At 45.2% G+C, this 26,913-nt stretch overlaps 1 protein-coding gene across 4 annotated transcripts in view; it reads left to right on the top strand.

Moving 5' to 3' along the window:
- gbe1b (glucan (1,4-alpha-), branching enzyme 1b) overlaps window positions 1-26,913 on the top strand; it is a 666,883-nt gene that overhangs the window by 471,715 nt on the left and 168,255 nt on the right. For all 4 annotated transcript variants that reach the window (XM_068041301.1, XM_068041300.1, XM_068041299.1 and 1 more), the window contains exons 11-12: window positions 17,783-17,893; window positions 21,120-21,291. In XM_068041301.1, coding sequence (XP_067897402.1) covers window positions 17,783-17,893; window positions 21,120-21,291 — 283 coding nt within the window. The remainder of the gene's footprint in view (window positions 1-17,782; window positions 17,894-21,119; window positions 21,292-26,913) is intronic.

Genomic DNA, 26,913 nt, shown 5'->3' with positions numbered 1-26,913 from the left:
AAGGTCATTGATGAAGCAGCTGAAGATGGTTGGGCCTACGACTAGTTCCTAGTCCAGTGATAATACCACTATGCCACCGCCAACCCCTGTGATGAGAGTTTCTGCCTCTACCACCCTTTCAGACAGTGAGTTCCAGACCCCCAACATCCTCTGAGTGAAATTTTTCTCCAATTCTCCTCTAATCCAATTATTTTAAATCTATGTCTATTGTCCTTTCTGCTAAGGGAAATAGGTCCTTCCTATGCTCACTATCTAGGCCCCTCATAATTTTATTAACCTCAATTAAATCACCCCTCCGCCTCCTCTGTTTCAAAGAAAACAATCCCAACCATCCAATCTGTACTCATAGTTAAAATTTCGCATTCCTGGGAACATCCTCGTAAATCTCGATTAAATGCACAATTAATGGAAAAATGCGAAGAAATGTAGAGGAAGTGAGAGACCTTGGAGTGAATATTCACAGATCCCTGAAGGTAGCAGGACAGGTCAATAAGGTGGGTAAGAAGGCATATGGAATCCTTTCCTTTATTAGCCTGGAATATAAGAACAATGTGGTTATGCTGGAACTGTATAACTCATTGGTTAGGCCACAACTTGAGTACTGTGCGCAATTCTGGTCACCTCATTACAGAAAGGATGTAATTACACTAAAGAGTGTACAGAGGAGATTTACAAGAATGTTGCCAGGACTGGAAAATTGCAGCTATGAGGAAAGATTGGATAGGCTGGGGCTGTTCTCCTTGGAGCAGAGAAGGCTGAGACGAGATCTGTTTGAAATATACAAAATTTTGAGGTGCCTGGATAAAGTAGAGGTGAGGAGTCTCTTCACCTTAGCAGAGAAGTCAGTGACTAGGGGGCATAGATTTAAAGTGATTGGTAAAAAAAATTAGAGGGGAGATGAGGAAAAACTTTTTCACCCAGAGGGTAGTGGGGGTCTGGAACTCACTCCCTGAAAGGGTAGTTGAGGCAGAAACCCTCAACTCATTCAAAAGGAGTCTGGATATGCACCTCGAGTACCATAATCTGCAGGGCTAGGGAACAAATGTTGGAAGGTGGGATTAAGATGGGTGCATCATTTTTCAGCCGGCACAGACATGATGGGCCAAGTGGCCTTTTTCTGTGCCTTAAACTTTCTATGATTCTATCTCCTCTAGTGCAATCACACTATTCCTATAATGCAGCGACCAGAATGGTACGCAGTATTCTAGCTGTGGTCTAACCCGTGTTTTATACCGTTCTAGCATAACCTCCCTGCTGTCATATTCCATGCCTCGGGTAATAAGAGAGTCTCCCAACTGCCTTCCTGACTAACTTATCTACCTATCCTGCTACCTTTGGGGATCTGTAGACATGCATTCCAAGGTCCCTCTGTTCCTCTACAATTCTCAAAATCCTGTCATTTATTGTGTATTCCCTTGCCTTGTTTGTCCTCCCCAAATGCATGACCTTACACTTCTCCGGATTGAATTCCACTTGTCACTTTTCTGCCCACCTGACCAGTCCATTGATATCTTCATGCAGTCTACAGCTTTCTTCTTCATTATCAACCCACGGCCAATTTTTGTATCATCTGCAAACTTCTTAATCATACCCCCTATATTTAAGTCTGAGTCATTGCTATACACCATGAAAAGCAAGGGACCTAGTACTGAGCCCGGAGGAAACCCACTGAAAACAAGTTTTCAGTCACAAAAATACCCCTCGACCATAGCCCTTTGCTTCCTGCCACTGAGCTAATTTTGGATGCAACTTGCCACTTTCCCTTGTGGAACCTGCTAAAACTCCATGTCAATGACATCAAACAGGCAACCTTATTCGACCCTTCTTTCTACCTCCTCAGAAAATTCAATCAAGTTAGTCAAACGTGACCACCTCTTTACAAATCCATGCTGACGGTCCTTGATTAATCTGTGCCCCTCTAAATGATTATTTATGCTGTCACTCAGAATTTTTTCCAATAATTTTCCCACCACCGAGGTGTGGCTGACAGGCCTGTAATTACTCGGTCTATCCCTTTCTCCCTTTTTAAACAATGGTACAATGTTAGCAGCCCTACGGCATCGCACCTGTAGCCAAAGAGGATTGGAAAATGATGGTCAAAGATTGCACTATTTCTTCCCTTGCTTCCCTCAGCAGTCTAGGATAGATTTCATTGGGCCTGGCGATTTACCACTTTCAAGGATGCTAAACCCCCTTCATATTTCCTCCCTCACTATGTTTATCCTATCCAATATTTCACATTCCTCCTCCAAGAGTGGTGCAGTGGTTAGCACCGCAGCCTCACAGCTCCAGCGACCCGTGTTCAGTTCTGGGTGCTGCCTGTGTGGAGTTTGCAAGTTCTCCATGTGACTGCGTGGGTTTCCGCCGGGTGCTCCGGTTTCCTCCCACAGCCAAAGACTTGCAGGGTGATAGGTAAATTGGACATTGTAAATTGTCCCTAGTGTACGTAGTGTGGATGTGGTAGGGAATATGGGATTAATGTAAGATTAGTATAAATGGGTGGTTGTTGGTCGGTGGTATCTCTCTCTATGACTATCTAAATACAATGTCTATTTTATTTAGTTAGAGATACAGCACTGTAACAGGCCCTTCGGCCCACCGAGTCTGTGCCAACCATCCACCACCCATTTACACTACCCTACACTAATCCCATATTCCTACCACATCCCCACCTTCCCTATATTCCCCTACTACCTACCTATACTAGGTGCAATTTATAATGGCCAATTTACCTATCAACCTGCAAGTCTTTGGCTGTGGGAGGAAACCGGAGCACCCGGCGGTCACAGGGAGAACTTGCAAACTCCGCACAGGCAGTACCCAGAATCGAACCCGGGTCATTGGAGCTGTGAGGCTGCGGTGCTAACCACTGCGTCACTGTGCAGCCCTACCATCTCTTTTGTGAAAACATCTCTTTGTCCATCTCTTTAGTGAAAACAAATGCAAAACATTAAGAACCATGTCCTCATCTTCTGTCTCCACACACAGACTGTTAATTGTAAATAAATTGTATTTAATTGTATGCAGGTTGTGGGAATTAACTGGGATTCACTTCTGTTCCTAAACTGTGGTTGTTGTGTTGGAGTTAGATGCATGTTTGTAATGTGTATCTCTATAAATAACCTGGTAATGGGTGTGAACTTACTTCAGGCATTGAGCGTTTTGAGGGTATGTCACAAAATACGATTTATTTAAATCAGAACAAGGCGAAACAGAATGTATTTTTAAGTTAGATACGAAATTGCATTCAATATGGGTCCTTTCTGCAAGCATAACATATTTGTTATCCTGACAAATGAACCAACAATTTTAAAAGCAGAAAATGCTGGAAATACCCAACAGATCTGGCAACAACTGTGAAGAGAGCAAACAAAGCTAATGTTTCAGACGATGTTAAATTTGTTTCTTTCTCCACAGACACTGCCAGACCTGCTGAGTGTTTCCTGTTTTCATTTCAGATTGCCAACATTGCAGTATTTTACTTCTGTACAATTTTGAAAAATTGGCTCACAATATTGTTACGACCAGGCGAGAAAAGTGTCTAGGGTTCCCTCTCAGCCTTCACCTGGCCTTACTGTAACAGGGTTTAATTTTAAACACACCGTGTTTTCCACTCCCCCTTGGTGAATCTCTTTTTCACCACTTTCCAATTATAAGGCAAAGAAACCAGCACGACAGGTTTTCTCAGGTTTAAAGAAGAAAAGCTGGCCAAGTCCTAAAGGATTTAGCTGCTAGACTGGGTCTGCGGTAGGTGGTGAGGGAACCAACAAGAGGGAAAAACATACTTGACCTCGTCCTCACCAATCTACCTGCCGCAGATGCATCTGTCCATGACAGTATTGGTAGTAGTGACCACTGCACAGTCCTTCAGGAGACGAAGTCCCACCTTCACATTGAGGGTACCCTCCATCGTGTTGTGTGGCACTACCAGTGTGCTAAGTGGGATAGATTTCAAACAGATCTAGCAATGCAAAATTGGGCATCCGTGAGTCACTGTGAGCCATCAGCAGCAGCAGAATTGAACCCTCACATTTAAGAAGTATTTAGATGAGCACCTGAAATGCCATAACATAAAAGGCTATGGGCTAAGTGCTGGAAAATGGGATTAGGATAGATAGAAAACAGACATAGAAAATAGGAGCATGAGTAGACCATTCGACCCTTCGGGCCTGCTCTGCCATTCAAAAACGATCAAGGCAGATTGTCTAATTCAGTACCCTGTTCCTGCTTTCTCCCCATATCCCTTGGTCCCTTTGGCATTAAGAAATATATCTATCTCCTCCTTGAATATATTTAATGACTTGGCCTGCACTGCCTTCTGCAGTAGAGAATTCCACAGGTTCACCAGCCTCTGAGTAAAGAAATTTCTCCTCATCTCAGTTCTAAATGGCATTCCCCGTATCCTGAGACTGTGACCCCTGGTTCTGGACTTCCCAGCCATCGGGAACATCCTCCCTGCATCTAGCCTGTCTAGTCCTGTTAAAATGTTATAAGTTTCGATGAGATCCTCCCTCATTCTTCTAAACTCTAGTGAATATGGGCCAAGTCGACCCATTCTCTCCTCATAAGTCAATCCTGCCATCCCAGGAATCAGCCTGGTAAATCATCTTTGCACTCCCTCCAAGGCAAGAACATTCTTCCTCAGGTAAGGAGACCAAAACTGTACACAATACTCCAGATGTGGTCTCACCAAGGCCCTGTATAACTACAGTACGATATCCTTCCCCTGAGACTCAAATCCTCTTGCAATGAAGACCAACATACCATTCACCTTCCTAATTGCTTGCTGCACCTGAATGCTTGCTTTAGTTAGGTGCTTGATGGCTGGCACAGACACGATGGGCCAAAGGCCCTGTTTTTGTGCTGTAGTAATCTTTGGCTCTGTGGCCACTAACATGACTCCAAGATGGTATGTTGCCTCCCTGGTGCTAGGGTCAAGGATGTCACGGAGTGGTTGCAGGACATTCTGAAGGGGGAGGGTGAACAGTCAGAGGTCGTGGTACACATTGGTACCAACAACATAGGTAGAAAGAGGGATGAGGTCCTGCAAGAAGAATTTAGGGAGCTAGATAGCAGATTACAAAGCAGGACCTCAAAAGTTGTAATCTCTGGATTACTCCCAGTGCCAACTGCTAATGAGTATAGGAATAGGAGGATAGAGCAGATGAATGCGTGGTTGAGGAGGTGGTGCAGGAGGGAGGGCTTCAGTTTCCTGGATCACTGGGTCTGTTTCTGGCAAAGGTGGGACCTGTACAAGTTGGATGTGTTGCACCTGAACCGGAACGGGACCAACATCCTTGCTGGGAGGTTTGCTAGTGCTGTTGGCGGGGGTTTAAACTAATTTGGCAGTGGGGTGGAATACAGAGTGGAGGTACAGTAGGGGATGATGCACAATCAAATATAATGGAGAAACTGAGTCAGTCTGGAAGGCAGAGCAAATATAGACCTGTTAAGGCACAAGTGAAAAATGCAAGGCTGGATTGCATCTATTTTAATGCAAGGAGTCTTACTGGTAAGGCAGATGAATTGAGGGTAATGATTAGCTCATGGGATTATGATATTGTTGCTATCACAGAGACATGGTTGAGGGAGGGGCAGGACTGGCGGCTCAGTATTCAAGGGTATAGAATCTACAGGCGAGACAGGGGAGGGAGTAAAAGAGGAGGTGGCATTGAACTGTTGATCAAGGAGTCAATTATTGCAGTAAGGAGGGATGATATCTTCGAAGGTTCCTCGAATGAGACCATATGGGTAGAACTTAAAAACAAAAAGGGGGCGGAATTCTTAAAATGCATACTGGAGAGCTTTTTGAGCCAGTACGTAGAAAGTCCGACAAGAGAAGGGGCAATACTGGACCAATCCGAGGGAATGAAGCCGGACAAGTGGTAGAAGTGTCAGCGAGGGAGCATTTCAGGGATAGTGACCATAACTATGTAAGATTTAAGGTAGTTATGGAAAAGGACTATGATGGACCAGAAATAAAGGTACTGAATTGGGGGAAGGCCAATTTCAAAATGATAAAACAGGATCTGGCCAAAGTGGACTGGGAGCAGCTACTTGTAGGAAAGTCTACATCAGACCAGTGGGAGTCATTCAAAGAGGAAATAGTGAGAGTTCAGAGCCAACATGTACCCGTTAAGGTGAAGGGTAGGACCAACAAGTCCAGGGAACCCTGGATGTCAAGGGCTGTAGAGGTATATACCGCAGGGCAAAAATTATAGCTAGGGGAAAGGAAATTATGATGCGATTAGGCAAGATTTAGGATGCGTAGGATGGGAAAGGAAACTGCAGGGGATGGGAACAATCGAAATGTGGAGCTTATTCAAGGAGCAGCTACTGCGTGTCCTTGATAAGTATGTACCTGTGAGGCAGGGAGGAAGTTGTCGAGCGAGGGAGCCGTGGCTTACGAAAGAAGTTGAAGCGCTTGTCAAGAGAAAGAAGAAGGCTTATGTTAGGATGAGACGTGAAGGCTCAGTTAGGGCGCTTGAGAGTTACAAGCTAGCCAGGAAGGATCTAAAGGGAGAGCTAAGAAGAGCAAGGCGAGGACACGAGAAGTCATTGGCGGATAGGATCAGGGAAAACCCTAAGGCTTTCTATAGGTATATCAGGAATAAAAGAATGACTAGAGTTAGATTCGGGCCAATCAAGGATAGTAGTGGGAAGATGTGTGTGGAATCAGAGGAGGTAGGGGAAGCGTTAAATGAATATTTTGTGTCAGTATTTACAGTAGAGAAAGAAAATGTTGTCGAGGAGAATACTGAGATTCAGACTACTAGGCTAGATGGGATTGAGGTTCACAAGGAGGAGGTGTTATCAATTTTGGAAAGTGTGAAAATAGATAAGTCCCCTGGGCCAGATGGGATTTATCCTAGGATTCTCTGGGAAGCTAGGGAGGAGATTGCAGAGCCTTTGTCCTTGATCTTTATGTCGTCATTGTCGACAGGAATAGTGCCGGAAGACTGGAGGATAGCAAATGTTGTCCCCTTGTTCAAGAAGGGGAGTAGAGACAGCCCTGGTAATTATAGACCTGTGAGCCTTACTTCGGTTGTGGGTAAAATGTTGGAAAAGGTTATAAGAGACAGGATTTATAATCATCTTGAAAAGAATAAGTTAATTAGCGATAGTCAGCACGGTTTTGTGACGGGTAGGTCGTGCCTCACAAACCTTATTGAGTTTTTCGAGAAGGTGACCAAACAGGTGGATGAGGGTAAAGCAGTGGATGTGGTGTATATGGATTTCAGTAAGGCGTTTGATAAGGTTCCCCATGGTAGGCTATTGCAGAAAATACGGAAGTATGGGGTTGAAGGTGATTTAGAGCTTTGGATCAGAAATTGGCTAGCTGAAAGAAGACAGAGGGTGGTGGTTGATGGCAAATGTTCATCCTGGAGTTTAGTTACTAGTGGTGTACCGCAAGGATCTGTTTTGGGGCCACTGCTGTTTGTCATTTTTATAAATGACCTGGGAGAGGGTGTGGAAGGGTGGGTTAGTAAATTTGCGGATGACACTAAGGTCGGTGGAGTTGTGGATAGTGCCGAAGGATGTTACAGAGGGACATAGATAGGCTGCAGAGCTGGGCTGAGAGATGGCAAATGGAGTTTAATGCGGAAAAGTGCGAGGTGATTCACTTTGGAAGGAGTAACAGGAATGCAGAGTACTGGGCTAATGGGAAGATTCTTGGTAGTGTAGATGAACAGAGAGATCTTGGTGTCCAGGTGCATAAATCCCTGAAGGTTGCTACCCAGGTTAATAGGGCTGTTAAGAAGGCATATGGTGTGTTAGCTTTTATTAGTAGGGGGATCGAGTTTCGGAGCCACGAGGTCATGCTGCAGCTGTACAAAACTCTGGTGAGACCGCACCTGGAGTATTGCGTGCAGTTCTGGTCACCGCATTATAGGAAGGATGTGGAAGCTATGGAAAGGGTGCAGAGGAGATTTACTAGGATGTTGCCTGGTATGGAGGGAAGGTCTTACGAGGAAAGGCTGAGGGACTTGAGGTTGTTTTCGTTAGAGAGAAGGAGGAGGAGAGGTGACTTAATAGAGACATATAAGATAATCAGAGGGTTGGATAGGGTGGATAGTGAGAGTCTTTTTCCTCGGATGGTGATGGCAAACACGAGGGGACATAGCTTTAAGTTGAGGGGTGATAGATATAGGACAGATGTCAGAGGTAGTTTCTTTACTCAGAGTAGTAGGGGCGTGGAACGCCCTGCCTGCAACAGTAGTAGACTCTCCAACTTTAAGGGCATTTGAGTGGTCATTGGATAGACATATGGATGAAAATGGAATAGTGTAGGTCAGATGGTTTCACAGGTCGGCGCAACATCGAGGGCCGAAGGGCCTGTACTGCGCTGTAATGTTCTAATTCTAATTTGATCAGGAAAAAAAGGAGGCTTATGGCAGATTCAGAGCGCTGAAAACAGTGGATGCACTAGAGGAGTTTAGAAAGTGTAGGGGGGTACTTAAAAAAACTAATTAGGAGAACAAAGAGGGGACATGAAAAAACACTGGTGGGCAAGATAAAGGAAAATCCTAAGGCGCTTGATAAGTATATTAAGGGCAAGAGAATAATCAGGGAAAGAGTAGGGCCCATTAGGGACCAACGTGGCAATCTGTGTGTGGAGCCGGAGGACATAGGTGAGGTGTTAAATGATTACTTTTCATCTGTGTTCACTATGGAGAAGGATGATGTAGGTGTGGAGATCAGGGAGGGGGTTTGTTATATACTTGAACATATCAGCATTGAAAGGGAGGAAGTATTAGCTGTTTTAGCGGGCTTAAAGGTGGATAAATCCCCAGGCCCAGATGAGATGTATCCCAGGCTGTTATGCGAGGCAAGGGAGGAGATAGCAGGGGCTCTGACACAAATTTTCAAATCCTCTCTGGCCACAGTAGAGGTATCAGAGGATTGGAGGACAGCGAATAAACCTGGTTATTACAGGCCAGTGAGTCTAACATCAGTGGTAGGGAAACCGTTGGAAAAAATTCTGAGGAACAGGATTAATCTCCACTTGGAGAGGCAGGGCTTAATCAGGGATAGTCAGCATGGCTGACTAACTTGATTGAATTTTTCAAGGTGGTGACTGGATGTGTAGATGAGGGTCTTGCAGTTGATATAGTCTACATGGACTTCAGTAAGGCTTTTGATAATGGCCTGCCTGGGAGATTGTTTAAGAAGGTAAGAGCCCATGGGATCCAGGGCAATTTGGCAAATTGGATCCAAAATTGGCTTCGTGGCAGGAGGCAGAGGGTGATGTTTATGTTTAGAGATACAGCACTGAAACAGGCCCTTCGGCCCACCGAGTCTGTGCCAACTATCAACTACCCATTTTATACTAATCCTGCACTAATTCCATATTCCTACCACATCCCCACCTGTCCCTATATTTCCCTACCACCTACCTATACGAGGGGCAATTTATAATGGCCAATTTACCTATCAACCTGCAAGTCTTCGGCATGTCGAGGTCGAGGGTTGTTTTTGTGCGTGAAGCCTGTGACAATTGGTGTACCACAGGGATCAGTGCTGGGACCCTTGCAGTGTACATTAATGATTTAGACGTGAATATGGGAGGTATGATCAGTAAGTTCGCAGATGACACGAAAACTGGTGGTGTCGTAAATAGTGCGGAGGAAAGCCTTAGATTAAAGGACGAAATAGATGTGCTGGTAGGATGGGCAGAGCAGTGGCAAATGGAATTTAATCCTGAGAAGTGTGAGGTAATGCATTTTGGGAGGATTAGCAAGGCAAGGGAATATACAATGGACGGTAGGACCCTAGGAAGTACACAGGGACCTTGGTGTACTTGTCCATAGATCACTGAAGGCAGCAGCACAGGTAGACAAGGTGGTTAGGAAGGCATATGGGATAGTTGCCTTTATTAGCCAAGGCATAGAATATAAGAGCAGGGTGGTTATGATGGAGCTGTATAAAACGCTATTTGGGCCACAGCTGGAGTACTGTGTACAGTTCTGGTCACCACACTATAGGAAGGATGTGATTGCCCTGGAGAGGGTGCAGAGGAGATTCACCAGGATATTGCCTGGGCTGGAGCATTTCAGCTATGAAGAGAGACTGGATAGGCTTGGGTTGTTTTCCTTAGAGCAGAGAAGGCTGAGGGGGGACCTGATTGAGGTATACAAAATTATGAGGGGCATTGATAGGTTAGATAGGAAGAAACTTGTTCCTTTAGCAGAGGGGTTAATAACCAGGGGGCATAGATTTAAGGTAAGGGGCAGGAGGTTTGGAGGGGATTTGAGGAAAACATTTTTCACTCAGAGGATGGTTGGAATCTGGAACGCACTGCCTGAAGAGGTGGTCGAGGCAGGAATCCTCACAAAATTTAAGAAATATTTAGATGTGTACTTGGAAACGCCATAGCATACAAGGCTATGGGCCAAGTGCTGGAAAATGGGATTAGAATAGTTAGGTGCCTGATGGTCGGCACAGACACTGTGGGCCGAGGGGCCTGTTTCTGTGCTGTATGACTCTGTGACTCTACTCAAGCACAATCTGTAAACTCATGACCCGGCATATCCCCCACTCTACCAGTACTATCAAGCCAAGAGACCACCCCTGGTTCAATGAAGAGTGCAAGAGAGCATGCCAGGAGCAGCACCAGGCATATCTCAAAATGAGGTGTCAACCTGATGAAGCTACAATACAGGACTGCTTGCTTGCCAAACTCTGTAAGCAGCATGCGATAGACAGAGCTAAGCGATCCCATAACCAACAGATCGGATCTAAGCTCTGCCGTCCTGCCACATCCAGCCGTGAATGGTGGTGGACAATTAAACAACTAACTGGAGGAGGTGGCTCCACAAATATCCCCATCCTCAATGATGGGGGAGCCCAGCACATCAGTGCGAAAGACAAGACTGAAGCATTTGCAGCAATCTTCAGCCAGAAGTGCCGAGTTGATGATCCATCTTGGCCTCCTCCTGAAATCCCCAGCATCACAGCTGACAGACTGCAGCCAATTCGATTCACTCCGCATGATATCAAGAAACGACTGAAGGCACTGGATACTGCAAAGGCTATGGGCCCTGACAATATTCCGGCAATAGTACTGAAGACCTGTGCTCCAGAACTTGCCGCGCACCTAGCCAAGCTCTTCCAGTACAGTTACAACATGGGCATCTACCTGGCAATGTGGAAAATTGCCCAGGTATCTCCTGCACACAAAAAACAGAACAAGTCCAACCCGGCCAATTACCGCCACATCAGCCTACTCTCAATCATCAGTAAAGTGATGGAAGGTATCATCAACAGTGCCATCAAGCAGCACTTGCTTTGCACTAACCTGCTCAATGATGCTCAGTTTTGGTTCCGCCAGGGCCACTCAGCTCTTGACCTCATTACAGCCTTGGTTCAAACATGGACAAAAGAGCTGAACTCAAGAGGTGAGGTGAGAGTGACTGCCCTTGACATCAAGGCAACATTTGACTGAGTATGGCATCAAGGAACCCTAGCAAAACTGAAGTCAATGGGAATCGGGGGAAAACTCTCTGCTGGTTGTAGTCAAACCTAGCGCAAAGGAAGATGGTTGTGGTTGTTGGAGGTCAATCATCTAAGCTGCAGGACATCACTGCAGGAGTTCCTCAGGGTAGTGTCCTAGGCCCAACCATCTTCAGCTGCTTCATCAATGACCTCCTTTCAATCATAAGGTCAGAAGTGGGGATGTTCGCTTTTGATTGCACAATGTTCAGTACCTTTCACAACTCCTCAGATACTGAAGCAGTCCGTGTAGAAATGCAGCAAGACCTGGATAATATCCAGGCTTGGGCTGGTAAGTGGCAAGTAACATTTGCGCCACACAAGTGCCAGGCAATCACCATCTCCAACAAGAGAAATCAAACCATCTCCCCTTGACATTCAATGTTCAATGGCATTAGGATCGCTGAATCCCTCACTATCAACATCCTCGGTGTTACCATTGACTAGAAACTGAACTGGAGTAGCCATAAAAGTACTGTGGTTACAAGAGCAGGTCAGAGGCTAGGAATCCTGAGGCGAGTAACTCACCTCCAAACCCCCCAAAGCATGTTCACCATCTAAAAGGCACAAGTCAAGAGTGTGATGGAATACTCTCCACTTGCCTGGATGGGTGCAGCTCCAACAACACTGAAGAAGCTCGACGCCATCCAGGACAAAGCAGCCTGCTTGATTGTCACCCAATCCACAAACATTCACTCCCTCCACCACCGACGCACAGTGGCAGCAGTGTGTACAATCTACAAGATGCACTGCAGCAATACACCAAGGCTGTTTCGACAGCACCTTCCAAACCCGTGACCTCAACCAACTGGAAGAGCAAGGGCAGCAAATACAAAAGAACACCACCACCTGCAAGTTTCCCTCCAAGTCACACACCATTCTGACTTGGAACTATATCGCCGTTCCTTCACTGTCGCTGGGTCAAAATCCTGGACTCCCTAACAGCACGGGTGGATGTACCGACCTCACATGGCCTGCAATGGTTCAAGAAGGCAGCTCATCACCACCTTCTCAAGGGCAGTTCGGGATGGGCAATAAATGCTGGTCCAGCCAGCGACGCACACATCCCATGAATGAATTTTTTAAAAAGTGCAATTTTATTAAACTTAAACTCTAATTCGGTTAACGCCTACGGATACATGACACGCCCACGCTAGCATGCACATGCAATACATGCATGCAGATAGAGACAGAAAGAAAACAGAAAAAATTAAGTGGAAAATTTTGAGGCAATATCTGAGGAGGTTTTTTGTGTTACGCATCATAGAACTCATTTTAGAGTACTTGATTGTAGGTAGATCTTGCTTTTCGTTGGGGCTCAGTATTCTTCTTAAATCTTGTTCACTGTAGGAGCCTTTTCTCTCTTGCAATTCATGTGTCTCATGGAGTTCCATGAGAAAGAGATGGGAGCAGGCAGACAGGAGAGGCTGTGGCGACCCAGCCAGGAGAGATCTTCTCAGTCCAGGTGCATTCTGCTTTCTGCCCAAACTGTTTGCACAGATTCAAAAAACTCATGTTGCCCAGCAGGTTAGTCATGTGACTAGCTGATTTGACCATGTCCTTTTTGTATTCAGGCATCTTAGCAGTCAACTTGGAATGCGAGCTCCCCCATCTTCAATGTCTGGTGACCAAAAGTCCATTGTGTGTTGAATGTGTCCGGGAAGGGTCCTTTGTCCTTTCCAAGCACTGTCTGTTAATATGAAAATGTCTTTCCACCCAAGATCTGGCAATTTTTTAAAGCAATTTCTTTCTTCAGTTCAACAACAGTTTGAAATGTAATGTCCACGTGGCGAAATTAATATGCCTCTTGCTTGGTAGATGGGAGCCTGCATGACAAATGTATATATTGCAAATTACAAGTATTCGAGTGTTCAACCATATGAAGGGAAGGGGCAGAAATAAGAGGAATCCATTTATTTAAGCTCCTACACCCATACTATCTCTCATTAAGAAAGTAGTCGGGTGATCTTTGAAGCCTTGGAACATTTCATTCTCCGCATACACACAAAGAAATGAACTACAATATTTAACCTGATCTTAACCTAGCCTTGGCTCAGTGGGTAGTACTGTTACCTCTGTCACAAGGCAGTAAGTTCAATTCCCAACTCCATCATACAATCCAGGCTGACACTGCAGTGCCAGTACTGAGAGAGTGCCACACTGTTGGAGATGCCACTTTTCAGCTGAGACATTAAGCCGAGGCACCATCTTCCCTGTCAGGTCAACATAAAACAACCCAAGGCACTATTTTGAAGAGCAGAGGAGTTTTGCCTGGTGTCCTGAGCCAGTATTTATCCCTTGACCAGTGTCACTAAAACAAAACATATTATCCAGTCATTAGCACATGGCTGTTTGTGGGATCTTGCTGTGCATAAATTGGCTGCAACATTTCCCTAGATTACAACATTGACAGCACTTTGAAAAGTACTTCATTGGCTGTAAAACACTTTTGGATGTCCTGAGTTGGTGAATGACACTACAGAAATGCAAATTCTTTGTGTATTTTTCTTTTGATACCATAGAACCTTTGTGGGTTGATGTTAAGAGATGTTTAATCTCTCTTTGTTTTTAAAGATGTACAGCTTATAGTGGTAACAGTTTAAAAGTAAAATCATTGGATTTTGTTTGGTGCAAAACTGTTGTGATGGTGTTTAGGCTGGTCATGTGTACGCAGCAGAACAGCAGAGAAAACAAATTTTCTGACTTGAGTGTTGTACAGATCTATTTAATGTCAAATTGACAATCCAACAGTAGATAAATCTGGGCAGAATAGCACCCTAATTAGTCTATTGTATGTTTAAAGCATATGTTATGTGCAAAGTGCAAGTTTATCAGGTTAAATTTCTAGTTCACTAGGGTGCATGGCTTTTAAGAGCAGTCATGCAAGAGCACATTGATTTCCCATCCCTCGTAGTCCAGAGTGGCTTGTTGGACTACATCAGAGGGCACTAACTGTTAACCTGTAGTGTGGGACTGAAGTCGTGTATAGGATCAGGTCGGGTTGATAGGCTCCTGTAGGACATGAGTGGACCATTTAGGTTTTTAAGCAATAATCCAATGCTTTGATGGGTTTTATTTTGTGGACGTGCCCCACAAATTACTAAGCATCAGCCATGGCCCAGTGGGTAGCACTCTTGCCTGTGAGTCAGTGGGTCGTGGTTCAACTCCCACTCCAGAGATTTGATCACATAATCCAGGCTGATACTCCAGTGCAGCAATGGGGGAGTGCTGCACTGTCGGAAGTGGCGTCTTTTGGTTGAGATCTTTAAAAAGAGGTTTCTTCTGTCCCCTTAGCTTGACTGATTCCACAGCCATTATTCAAAGGAGAGCAGGGGAATTCTCCTGGACAATATTTGCCTCTCAACTAGCATCTGTGAAATAGATTTCTGATCATTATCACACTGCTGTCTGTGGGATTTTAAGGAAATTGACTGCTACGTTTCCAACATTACAACAGTGACTACAATTCAAAAAGTACTTCATTAGCATAAAATATTTTGTGCCATTCTGAGGTAGTGAAAGGTGTCATAGACATGCAAGCTCCTTTTCTTCAAATTTATAGAATTTTGTTTCAAAATTTGCCATGTTGGGATTTGAAATCTCAACCACTGAGGTGCTGTTCTAGTAATATAATTTTTATACTATACTATTTAGGTTGTTACAGTAGGTAGCAGTGATGCAGATTCTGCAGTGCATTCCTCAGAGACAGTTTGCTTTCTGTGTTTTTTCCAGAAGCCTGTTTCTGCCTCTGCCCATCCCACCAACTGGAATCATTGCAGTTCCTTCTATTGTTTGCTCCATTTTAGAACAAACATCTTATCGTGAGGACAGGTGGCATAAGCCTGGCTTTTCAGAATCACAGAATTATTACAGCACAGAAGGAGGCCATTCAGCCCATTGTGTCTGCATTCGCTCTCCGAATGACCTGTTCACCTAGTGCCATTCCACTGCCTTCTCCTGTAACCCTGCGCATTCTTCTTTTTCAGTTAACTGTCTAATTCCCTTTTGAATGCTTCAGTTGAACCTGTCTCCAGCACATTCTCAGACAGAGAATTCCAGACCTGAACCATAGGCTGCGTGAAAAAGTTTTTCCTCATTTCACTTTTGCTTCTCTTACCAAATACTTTAAACCTGTGCCCTCTCATTCTCGATCCTTTCACGAGAGGGAACAGTTTCTCCCTATCTACTCTGTCCAGACCCCTCATGATTTTGAATACCTCTATCAAGTCACCTCTCAGTCTTCTCTTTCAGGAAAACAGACCTCTCCAGTCTCTCTTCATAACTGAGGTTCCTCATCCCTGGAACCAGTCTTGTGAATCTTTTCTGTACTCTCTCCAATGCTTTCACACCTTTCCTTAAGTGCGGCACCCAGAACTGGGTGCAGTCCTCCAGCTGAGGCCAAACTAGTGTCTAGTACTCATTCAACAGAGCCTCCTTGCTTGCTCTTTTGTTCCTTTTCATTTAGAAAGTTTAGGGGCGGTTTAATTGAAATGTTTAAACTAAGGGGATTTGATGGGGTAAATAGAGAGTAACAGGAAGACATAACCTTAAAATTATAGATTCGGGGGAGGAGGGGGTGGGGTGTCAGGAAGCACTTCTTCACACAAAGGGTAGTGGAAATCTCCCCAAGAAGCTGTGGATGCCTGGGTGATCAATTGGAGCTTTCAAAACTGAGATTAGAAAACCAAATACTGCGGATGCTGGAAATCTGGAATAAAAACAGAAAATGCTGGAAATACTCAGCAGGTCAGCCAGCATCTGTGGAGAGAGAAACCGAGTTAACGTTTCAGGTCGATGACCTTTCATCAGAAAACTTAAGTTCTCTCTCCACAGCTGCTGCCTGATCTGCTGAGTATTTCCAGCATTTTCTGATATTTAAAACTGAGATTAGTGTTTGCTGGATAAAGGTGTCACGAGATATGGAGAGTTGAGATGCAGATCAACCATTTCGAACTGAATGGGGAACAGGCTTGAGAAGCTGAATAACCTGCTCCTGTTCCTAATGTTTCTCACATAGAGGAATGTTGAATAGGAGTGAATGGGAGCCAACCTGGACTAGAAAAAGATTACTGATTTATGGTAATTGGCAAAAGAACCAAAAGGGAATTTTTTTTAACGCAACGAGTTGGTATGATCTGGAATGCACTGCCTGGAGGAAGTAGATTCAATATTAACTTTCAAAAGGGAATTGGATAAATACTTAAATGGAAAAATTTGCAGGCCTTTGGGAAAAGTGCAGGGGTATGGGACGAACTGGATAGCCCGTTCAAAAAATCCAACACATCCATGATGGACTGAATGGCCTCCTGTGCTGCATGATTCTATGATTCTGGAAACACACAATAAGCTATCATTCTCTGAAATTCAAAAAGACAGGTTTACGTTGCTGGTGGATTGTCTTCATCAGAACTATTCTGATAGGTTTTCACATGAAACACGAACCAATATTTCATTGGGGGCACAGTCTCAGGATAAGGGGCTGATCATTTAGGACTGAGATGAGGAGAAATATCTTCACTCAGAGGGTTGTGAATCTTTGGAATTCTCTACCCCAGAGGGTTGTGGATGCTCCATCGTTGAATATATTTAAGGCTGGATTAGTATAGATTTTTGGTGTCTCGGAATCAAAAGATATGGGGAGCAGGCGGGAAAGTGGAGATGAAGCCCAAGATCAGTCATGATGGTATTGAATGGCGGAGCAGGCTTGTTGAGCCGTATGGTATACTCCTGCTCCTATTTCTTGTCTTCATTTCTCTTTTGAGGTAATGGTGGACACGCTCTGTGTTTTTTCAGCATGTGCCCGTTGAATGAGAGACTGCCTACAGACAGTGCATAGCAGCAAGCACAGGCCTGTAGCTCCTGAGAGATGGTCCTAACAGTTCCAGATGTCACCTGCCAGATTTTTTTTTTGTGAAGCTGGAGACCTTTTTCTACAGCTGGATTAAAAATCCCCTCATTGGCTTGAAGCTAGATTTGATGGCCTTGGAACAGAATTAGCAGCACTATTATTTGATTTGTAAAACAAGTCCGCTATTGCCACAGAATTTTTATCTGTTACCTGTGACTTAATTGTTTCTCTATTGCATAATAACTGCAAAAAATTTGCGTACAAATTTAATCTGTTTTAATATGGAAGGACTGGGGAGCTTGACTGCAGATAGATAATGCGTTTTTTAATCAATTTTGATTGTCAGTTTCGGACTATGATGCTCTAATGTGATTTATTTTTAACTAAGTGCTTGTGCCACGGGGACAATGTGTAAACTGTAACTCCTCTTAACGGCCGCAGATATTGAAAGAGTTGAAGGATGAAGACTGGAACATGGGTAACATTGTCTATACGCTAACAAACCGGAGGTATGGAGAGAAGTGCATTGCCTACGCTGAAAGCCACGATCAGGTAATGCCTCATCCAGGTTTCGTTGACCCTTGACATTGGTTGAAACTGTGCCCTGACCACATACCTGTTCCAATACCAGGACAGCCTACTCAAGCTTCTGTAACATTGTCTGACTCTGTCCCATCTCAGTTTATCTGACATTGAAGCCCTCATCCATCCATGCCTTTGTTAGCTCCAGCCTTCGCTATTCCAACACACTCCTGGTCGGCCTCCCATTTTCCACCAGATGTAAACTTGAACTGATGCAAAACTCTGCTGCCCGTGAACTAATTCATACCAAGTCCCATTCACCTGTCACCCACTGTCCTCCCTGACCTACAATAGCTCCCAGTCCAGCAATGCCTCGATTTTAAAATTTTCATCCTTGTTTTCAAATCCCTCCATTGCCTTGTCCCTCCCCATCTCAATCTCCTCCAGTCCTACAAACTTCTGAGATAGCTCCACTCTAATTTTGGCCTCATGTGCATCCTAGATTTTAATTGCTCCAGTGTTGCCGGCCATGCTTTCAGCTGTCAAGGTTCTGAGCTCTGGAATTTCCTCCCTAAACCTCTCCACCTCTCTCTCCTCCTTTAAGACGCTCCTTAAAACCAGACTCTCTGACCAAATGTTTAGTCACCAGTGGCTCGGTGTCCACTTTAGTTTGTTAATTGCTGCAGTGAAAAGAAAGAAAGGCTTGCATTTACATAGCACCTTTCATGGCCACTGGACGTCCCAAAGCACTTCACAGCCAATTAAGTACTAGCGCTTTGGGATGTTTTACTATGTTAAAGACGCTACAGGGGTGATGGAAGGTGTCATCGACAGTGCTATCAAGCGGCACTTGCTCAGCAACAACCTGCTCACTTACGCTCAGTTTGGTTTCCATCAGGACCACTCAGCTCCTGACCTCATTACAACCTTGGTTCAGACTTGGACAAAAGAGCTGAACTCCAGAGGTGAGGTGAGTAAGACTACCCGTGACATCAAGGCAGCATTTAATCGAGTATGGCATCAAGGAACCCTAGCAAAACTGGAGTCAATGGGAATCGGGGAAAACCCTCTGCTGGTTTGAGTCATACCTAGCACAAAGGAAGATGGTTGTGGTTGTTGGAGGTCAATCATCTCAGTCCCAGGACATCACTGCAGGAGTTCCTCAGGATAGTGTCCTAGGCCCAACCATCTTCAGCTGCTTCATCAATGAGTTTTCCCCCATCATAAGGGCAGAAGTGGGGATGTTCGCTGATGATTGCATAATGTTCACCATTTGTGACTCCTCAGATGCTGAAGCAGCCCATGTCCATATGCAGCAAGACCTGGACAACATTCAGGCTTGGTCTGATAAGTGGCAAGTAACATTCGTGCCACACAAGTGCCAGGCAATGACCATCTCCAACAAGAGAGAATCTAACCATCTGCCCTTGACATTTAATGGCATTATCATCGCTGAATCCCCCACTATCAACATCCTGGGGATTACCATTGACCAGAAACTGAACTGGACCAGCCATATAAATGCTGTGGCTACAAGATGAGGTTAGAGGCTGGGAATTCTGTGGCAAGTAACTCACCTCCTGACTCCCCAAAGCCTGTCCACCATCTACAAGGTGCAAGTCAGGAGTGTGATGGAATGCTCTCTACTTGCCTGGGGGGGTGCAGCTCCAACAGCACTAAAGAAGCTTGACACCATCCAGGACAAAGCAGCCAGCTGGGTTGGCACTCCATCTGCCACCTTCAACATTCATTCCCTCCAATGTATAGTGGCAGCAGTGTGTACCATCTACATGATGCACTGCAGCAACTCACCAAGGCTTTTTTGACAGCACTTTCCAAACCTGCGACCTCTACCACCGAGAAGGGCATGGGCAGCAGATGCATGGGAATCCCCTCCAAGCCACACACCATCCTGACTTGGAACTATATTGCCATTCCTTCACTGTTGCTGTGTCAAAATCCTGGAACTCCCTTCCAAACAGCACTGTGGGTGTACCTACACCCCAAGGACAGCAGCGGTTCAAGAAGGCAGCTCACCACCACCTTCTCAAGGGTAATTAGAGATGAGTAATAAATGCAGGCCGAGCTAGTGATGCCCACATCCCTCAAACGATTAACAAAAAGGTGGTTTAAAAGCCACCATTGACCTTGGTATCCCTGGGCTTTGCAAAGGGGAGGGAAAGCAGCCAGGGTTTTCACTCCTGATCGCTATCCATGATGCTTGCTGAGGTCAGAATTGCCATTGCCTGTGATGAATCGCAGTCAAATGATGGTCACTAAGAGGTGGGTGTATCGTGCCTGTAGAAGCGAAAAATAAGAAATGTGAGCAGGAGGAGGCCATTCAGCCCCTCGAGCCTGCTCTGTCATTCAATAAGATCATGGCTGATCTGATTGTAGCCTTAACTCCACTTTCCTGCCTGTACCCCCCCCCCCCCCCCCCCCCATCCCCACCATAACCCTTGACTCCCCTGTAGATCAAAAATCTGTCCAACTCAGCCTTGAATATATTCAATGGCTCGGCCTCCACTGCTCTCTAGGGAAGAGAATTCCAAAGATTAGAGACACTCAGAAGAAATTCTTCCTCATCACTGTGCCTTCTGCAAGTAGGAGCAAAAGAATGGAACTTCCTATTTGGCCATGTATAACCTGGCATGTCTGACCTGAAAGTTTCACGGAAGCTGAAGCCAGAATAGCTTTTAAAGTAGATGAATATGTCATAGAATCATACAGCACAGGGGAAGGCCATTTTTCCCATCGTGCCTGTGCTGTTTCTTTGAAAGAGGTAATCAATTAATCCCACTCCCCTTTTCCCACAGCTCCACATATTTTTCATTTTCACATATTTGTCCAATCCCCTTTCAAAAGTCACTATCGAATCTGCTTCCACCGCCCTTTCAGGCATCCCTTCCAGATCACAACACCTTGCTGTGTAAAAAGATTTCTCATCTTCCCACTGGTTCTTCTGTCAATTCCCTTAAATCTGTGACCTCTGGTTATCGACTCTCCTACCACTGGAAACAATTTTTCTCTATTAACTATCGAAACACTGAATAATTTTGAACTCCTCTATTAACTCTCCCCTTAACCTTCTCTGCTCTGAGGAGAACAATCCCAGCTTTGCTTGTCACTGCATCCAATGTTGAAGCATAATTAGTGATTTATTGAAATGAATCCAGCACGGTGTTCCATGTCATTTTCTCTACAAGCACATCAGATGCATGGGTTACCTTCCAGTCATTCGCCTTTTGTTACACAGGCCCTTGTTGGGGACAAGACCTTAGCATTTTGGCTGATGGATGCGGAGATGTATACGAACATGAGCGTTCTGATGCCCCTCACGGTGGTGGTAGACCGCGGCATCCAGTTACATAAAATGATCCGTCTCATCACGCATGCTCTGGGAGGGGAAGGGTACCTGAATTTCATTGGTAAGTCTGAGATGGCGCCGATGGAGCGGCAACGTCATAGTGTGTTTTTATTGGTACCCTGACCTCCAAAAGTGGAACATTGCTTGTGTTTGTTGTGTTGCTGTCGGGTGTGGCTCAGTTGAGTCAGAAGGTTATGGGTTCAAGTCCAACTCCAGAGATTTCAACTTAAAATCCAGGCCGACAATCCCAGTGCAGTACTGCGAGAGCAGTGCATTGTCGGAGAGGCAGTGCAGAGGGAGCACTGCACTGTCGGAGAGGCAGTACTAAGGGGGAATCGTACTGTCGAATGGTCAGTACTGAGGGACTGCTGTACTTTTGGTGAGGCAGTACTGAGGGAGCATTGCACTGTCAGAGAGATAGTACTGAGGGAGTGTTGCACTGTCGGAGGGACAGGACTGAGGGAGTGTTGCACTGTCGGAGGGACAGGACTGAGGGAGTGTTGCACTGTCGGAGGGACAGGACTGAGGGAGTGTTGCACTGTCGGAGGGACAGGACTGAGGGAGTGTTGCACTGTCGGAGGGGCAGTACTGAGAGAGTGCCGCACTGTCGGAGGGGCAGTTCTGAGGGAGCGCTGCACGACTGGAGGGGCAGTACTGAAGGAGTGTTGCACTGTCGGAGGGGCAGGACTGAGGGAGTGCTGCACTGTCGGAGGGGCAGTTCTGAGGGAGCGCTGCACGACTGGAGGGGCAGTACTGAGGGAGTGTTGCACTGTCGAAGGGGCAGGACTGAGGGAGTGCTGCACTGTCGGAGGGGCAGGACTGAGGGAGTGCTGCACTGTCGGAGGGGCAGGACTGAGGGAGTGCTGCACTGTCGGAGGGGCAGGACTGAGGGAGTGCTGCACTGTCGGGGCAGGACTGAGGGAGTGCTGCACTGTCGGGGCAGGACTGAGGGAGTGCTGCACTGTCGGAGGGGCGGGACTGAGGGAGTGCTGCACTGTCGGAGGGGCGGGACTGAGGGAGTGCTGCACTGTCAGTGGGGCGGGACTGAGGGAGTGCTGCACTGTCGGAGGGGCGGGACTGAGTGAGTGCCGCACTGTCGGAAGGGCAGTACTGAGGGCCTGTTGCACTGTTGGAGGGTCAGTACTGAGGGCATGCTGCAATGTCTGAAAGACAGAACTGAGGGCGTGCTGCACTGTCGGAGGGGCAGTATGGTGGGAGTGCTGCACTCTCGAATGGTTAGTACTGAGGAAACACTGCACTGTCGGAGGGGCAGTACTGAGGGTGCACTGCAATGTCCGAGGGGCAGTGCTCATGGAATTACTCAAGATCGTTTTAACGAAAACTCTGTTTCTTAAAGCTGCTACCAGCTATGATGGAGCTGTCAGTTTTTCATGGTTGATCTTGTGTGATGGGCTGACTCTCATTATTCAGACCTTGTGACTACATTAGTTGCAAATTGGGGTGGGACTTTTATTTTTTTTTTAAAGTTGCTGTGACTGAAAATTGTGAAAGAACAAATTAAACATGTTTCAGACTTCCTTTATCCAATTATTTAATTTAACGGACTGATTCTTGTTGGCGTGAGATGCACACAAGTTGAAAGAAATGTGTTGGGCATGAATTGAAGATCTTGAACTGATTAGCACATTAAGCAACAGCACACAGTCATGAGGTTGAAGTCATTTTGGGATTTTAATGGTAATAGAAAAGAAATGAATGAACTATAATTAAGCATATTGTAGTGAATCACAGATGAGTACTTATACCAGCCAGTAAAGGAAGAGAAGGAAAGGTGGGATTTTAAGCTGTTTTAATAGTGTTGATCACAACTCTCTAGTGTGTATCTTGTACTTGAAGAAATTATACTCGTGTCATAAAAAGATACAGGCAGACAAATATTTCTTGATTTAATGCAGTTCCAAGCCTTCCCAATCCCAGCAGTCTTTCACAAGCTACTTTAACTAAATTGGTATTTCTGGCCTTATGAGGCAAAGTAGGAGAGGCTGCTTAAAAAAGTAATGGTCTGCAGTAAAGCCTGGAACCATGTTCAGAAGAGGGTATGCAAATGGATCTCCCCAGGGATAGATTTCTATTTAGAAACAATTACAACAAAAACATGCATTAATGCAGCACCTTTAACATAGGGGTAATGTTCTCAAGCGCTTCGCAAGAGCCAGAATCAGGCAAAAGTGGATACTGATCCAAAGAAGGAGATATTAGAAGGGGCTAAACAAAGGTTTAATCAGTGAAGTGGGTTTTAAGGAAGGTCTTGAAGAGAAGGACATGAAGTAAAAGGTTTAGTGAGGGAATTACAGTGACAATTAAATTTTGTCCCAGATTATTGTCTCTAAAAGTTTCCCCACCACTATTAGGCTGACTGGCTTGTAGTTGTAGCATTCATTTCTTTTGTCACATTCTTTGAACAGCGATGTAATATTTGTAGTCTTCTGGCACCACTCCCAAATCCAAGGAGGAATTGAAAGATTGTGGCGTGAGCCTGTGCTATTTCTACCCTTAACTTATCTCAGTACCAAGGATGCTTCCAATCTGGGCCGGGTGGCTTTACTACTCTGACCGCTACTTTCAGACCTCTTTATCTATTTTTGTCCTATTCAGTTTCTCTACTACCACCTCCTTTACTGTGACGTTGGCAGCATCCTCTTTTATGAAGACGGATGCAAAATACTCATTTAATACCTCTGCCACACCCTCTATTTCCACAAGATTTCTTTTTTGAACCCTAATGCTTTCCTTGACTGATTTGAGGGAGAGGCGGTGGAGTAGTGGTTAAGGGGAGCTGGTGGTGTCCTGGTAATGTCACTGAACTAGTAATCCAGAGCTCAAGCTAATGCTCTGGGGGCATGGGTTCAAATCCCACCACGGCAGTTGGTGAAATTTGAACTCAAATAATAAATCTTGAATTAAAAGCTAATCTAACGATGACCATGAGACCATTATCGATTGTTGTAAAAACCCATCTGGTTCACTAATGTCCTTTAGGGAAGGAAACCTGCTGTCCTTACCTGGTCTGGCCTACATGTGACTCCAGACCCACAGCAATGTGGTTGACTCTTAAATGCCCTCTGAAATGGCCCAGCAAGCGACTCAGTTGTATCAAATTGCTAGCACCGTTGGTGTACCTACACCCCAAGGACTGCAGCAGTTCAAGAAGGCAGCTCACCACCACCTTCTCAAGGGCAATTAGGAATGGGCAATAAATGCTGGCCTAGCCAGCGACGCCCACATCCCATGAACGAATAAAATAAAAATGTTGAGTGCATTTCTTTTAACAGTGAAAGTTCTTTGCCTGAACAATGCAGAACCACAGCTGTTTGAAGAAGATCTTCTAGAACTTGAATTTTACATGTGGTAAATATACGTCCTGCTAGACCTGGCCGCAATGCAGCCTGGCTGTAACACACACATTATTTACAGTTCACTGTGAAATTGAGAAACCATACGTACTGTTGCCAAAATTCATATTTCATGTGGCTGCTGTAGACAGTTTCTGGAAAAGGCTCCACTACATTGTTAATCTACTTTGATGGCAGTCTGTGTGAGGAAAGATTGGTGGAAATGATTTAGCTTGAAGCATTTTTATTTGTCTTGGATTTTGCATTCAGCTGAAGTGTTGGGGAATGAAATATTTCAGTCAGCTAGCATCAGTGTCAAACACACTCAAGTCAGCAAAGTTTCTGTACCTTGTCTGAAAAATATGCCTTAGCCCATGAATTGGAACAGCGCCCAATTTTTGTGATGGTTTGCTATTTCTTATTTAAAAGACCAGGCTCAACTTGGCCATCCTTTCCAACCAGCATCCCTTTCTTCCAACATGTTGCTGCTGCACAGCTCCGTGAGCACCTCCCCGCAAACTCCCTGTTTGAACCCGGATTCCGCTTCGTGCACAGAACCGCCACTGGCTGACTGGAATCATAAGTGACGTCTTGACCGACTAATCAACATCTTGGAGGTTACCATTGACCAGAAACTTTACTGGACCAGCCACATAAATACTGTGGCTTCAAGAGTAGCTCAAGGCTGCGCATTCTGCAACAAGACTCGCCTCCTGACCAATGTTCCCTCTAATTTCTCTTTGCCCAACTGGCTTATTGCACTGTGTGGTTCCTTTAAGACTGATGAATGCCGCACATGTGTGCTGGATCAAGATCCTGGAATTTCCTTCCTAACAGCACTGTGGGTCTACCTACACTACATGGACTGCAGCGGTTCAAGAAGGCAGCTCACCACCACCTTCTCAAGGGTATTAAAGGGATGGGCAATAAATGCTGGCCTAGCCAGCGATGCCCACATCCCATGAATTAATAAAAAAAATCTTTAAAAAATGTTGCTTGTGCATGGCCTGTTTGTTCCCTGTGTGGCTGTGCGTCCACGCAACTTGAAGGGAACATTTCTCCTGACCCTCCCAAAGCCTGTCCACCATCTACAAGGCACAAGTCAGGAGTGTGATGGAATATTCTCCATTTGCCTGGATGAGTGGAGCTCCAACAACACTCAAGAAGCTCGACACCATCCAGGACAAAGCAACCCACTTGAGCAATACCCCATCCACCATCTTAAACATTCACTCCCTCCATCACTGGCACACAGTGGCAGCAGTAAACCATATAGAAGATGCATTCCAGCAACTCTCCTTCAACAGTACCTTCCAAACACACAACTTCGACCACCTAGAATAACCAGAGCAGCAGACACATGGGGACACCACCACCTGCAAGTTCCCCTCCAAGTCTCACACCATCCTGACTTGACAATATATCACCATTCAGTCATCGTCACAGATTACGCATATCACTTATGGGAACAAAACTGAAAGAGTTCGAGAGAGAAAAAGATCCTAGTGTTATTGTGTACAGATCACTGAAGGTTTATGATCAATGTCAAAAAGCTATAGCTAAAGCTAACAGGGTATTGAGTTGTATTAATAGAACCATTCAGAATAAATCAAAAGGCACCAATTTAACACTATACAGCTCGCTGGTCAGACCGCAGAGTATTGCGTCCTGTTTTGGTCCCACCCATGCAGAGATCTTGGTGTTATACATGATGAGATGGTTGTGTGGGGGTAGAGTGGGGTACGGGGTAGGAGGTTGGCAGAGGAGAGAAGTGTTTAGTCATGATTCTGCAGCCACTGTGATGTGGGGCAGATTTGATGGACCAGTTGCCTGTCAACATTGTATGTTCCTATGAGAGACTTCAGCTAAATGGAGTGACTGGAAAAGCTGCGATTGTTCTCCTTCGCAATGAAGGTTCAGAAGAGATTTAATAGAGGTGTTTAAAATTATGAGGGATTTTTGATAGTTTCTCCTCATTGACTATTTCCTCTGGCAAGGGAGTTGGTAACCAGAAAACACAGATTGAAAATAATTGGCAAAAGAACTAGAGGGAGTATGAGAAATTTTATTCACACAGAGTGCTGTTAAGATCTGGAATGCACTACCTGAAAAGGCAGTGGAAGCAGTTTTCATAGGAGCTTTCAAAAGGCAGCTGTACTTCAAGAGGACTAACTTGCAGAGTTATGGTATAAAAGTGGGGGTTGTGGAACTAAATTGAACAGCTGTTTCAAATAGCCAACACAGGCACAAGTCAAATGACCTGCGCCTGTGCTGCAAGGTACTTATGTCTAAGAACATAGGTGCTGAATCATATATGTTAAATATCACCA

This window comes from Heterodontus francisci, chromosome 10 (genome assembly GCF_036365525.1).
Source record: "Heterodontus francisci isolate sHetFra1 chromosome 10, sHetFra1.hap1, whole genome shotgun sequence".
Classification (NCBI taxonomy): domain Eukaryota; kingdom Metazoa; phylum Chordata; class Chondrichthyes; order Heterodontiformes; family Heterodontidae; genus Heterodontus; species Heterodontus francisci.
The sequence above is the reverse complement of the archived record's forward strand: the minus strand, read 5'-3'. Positions and strand labels throughout refer to the sequence as shown.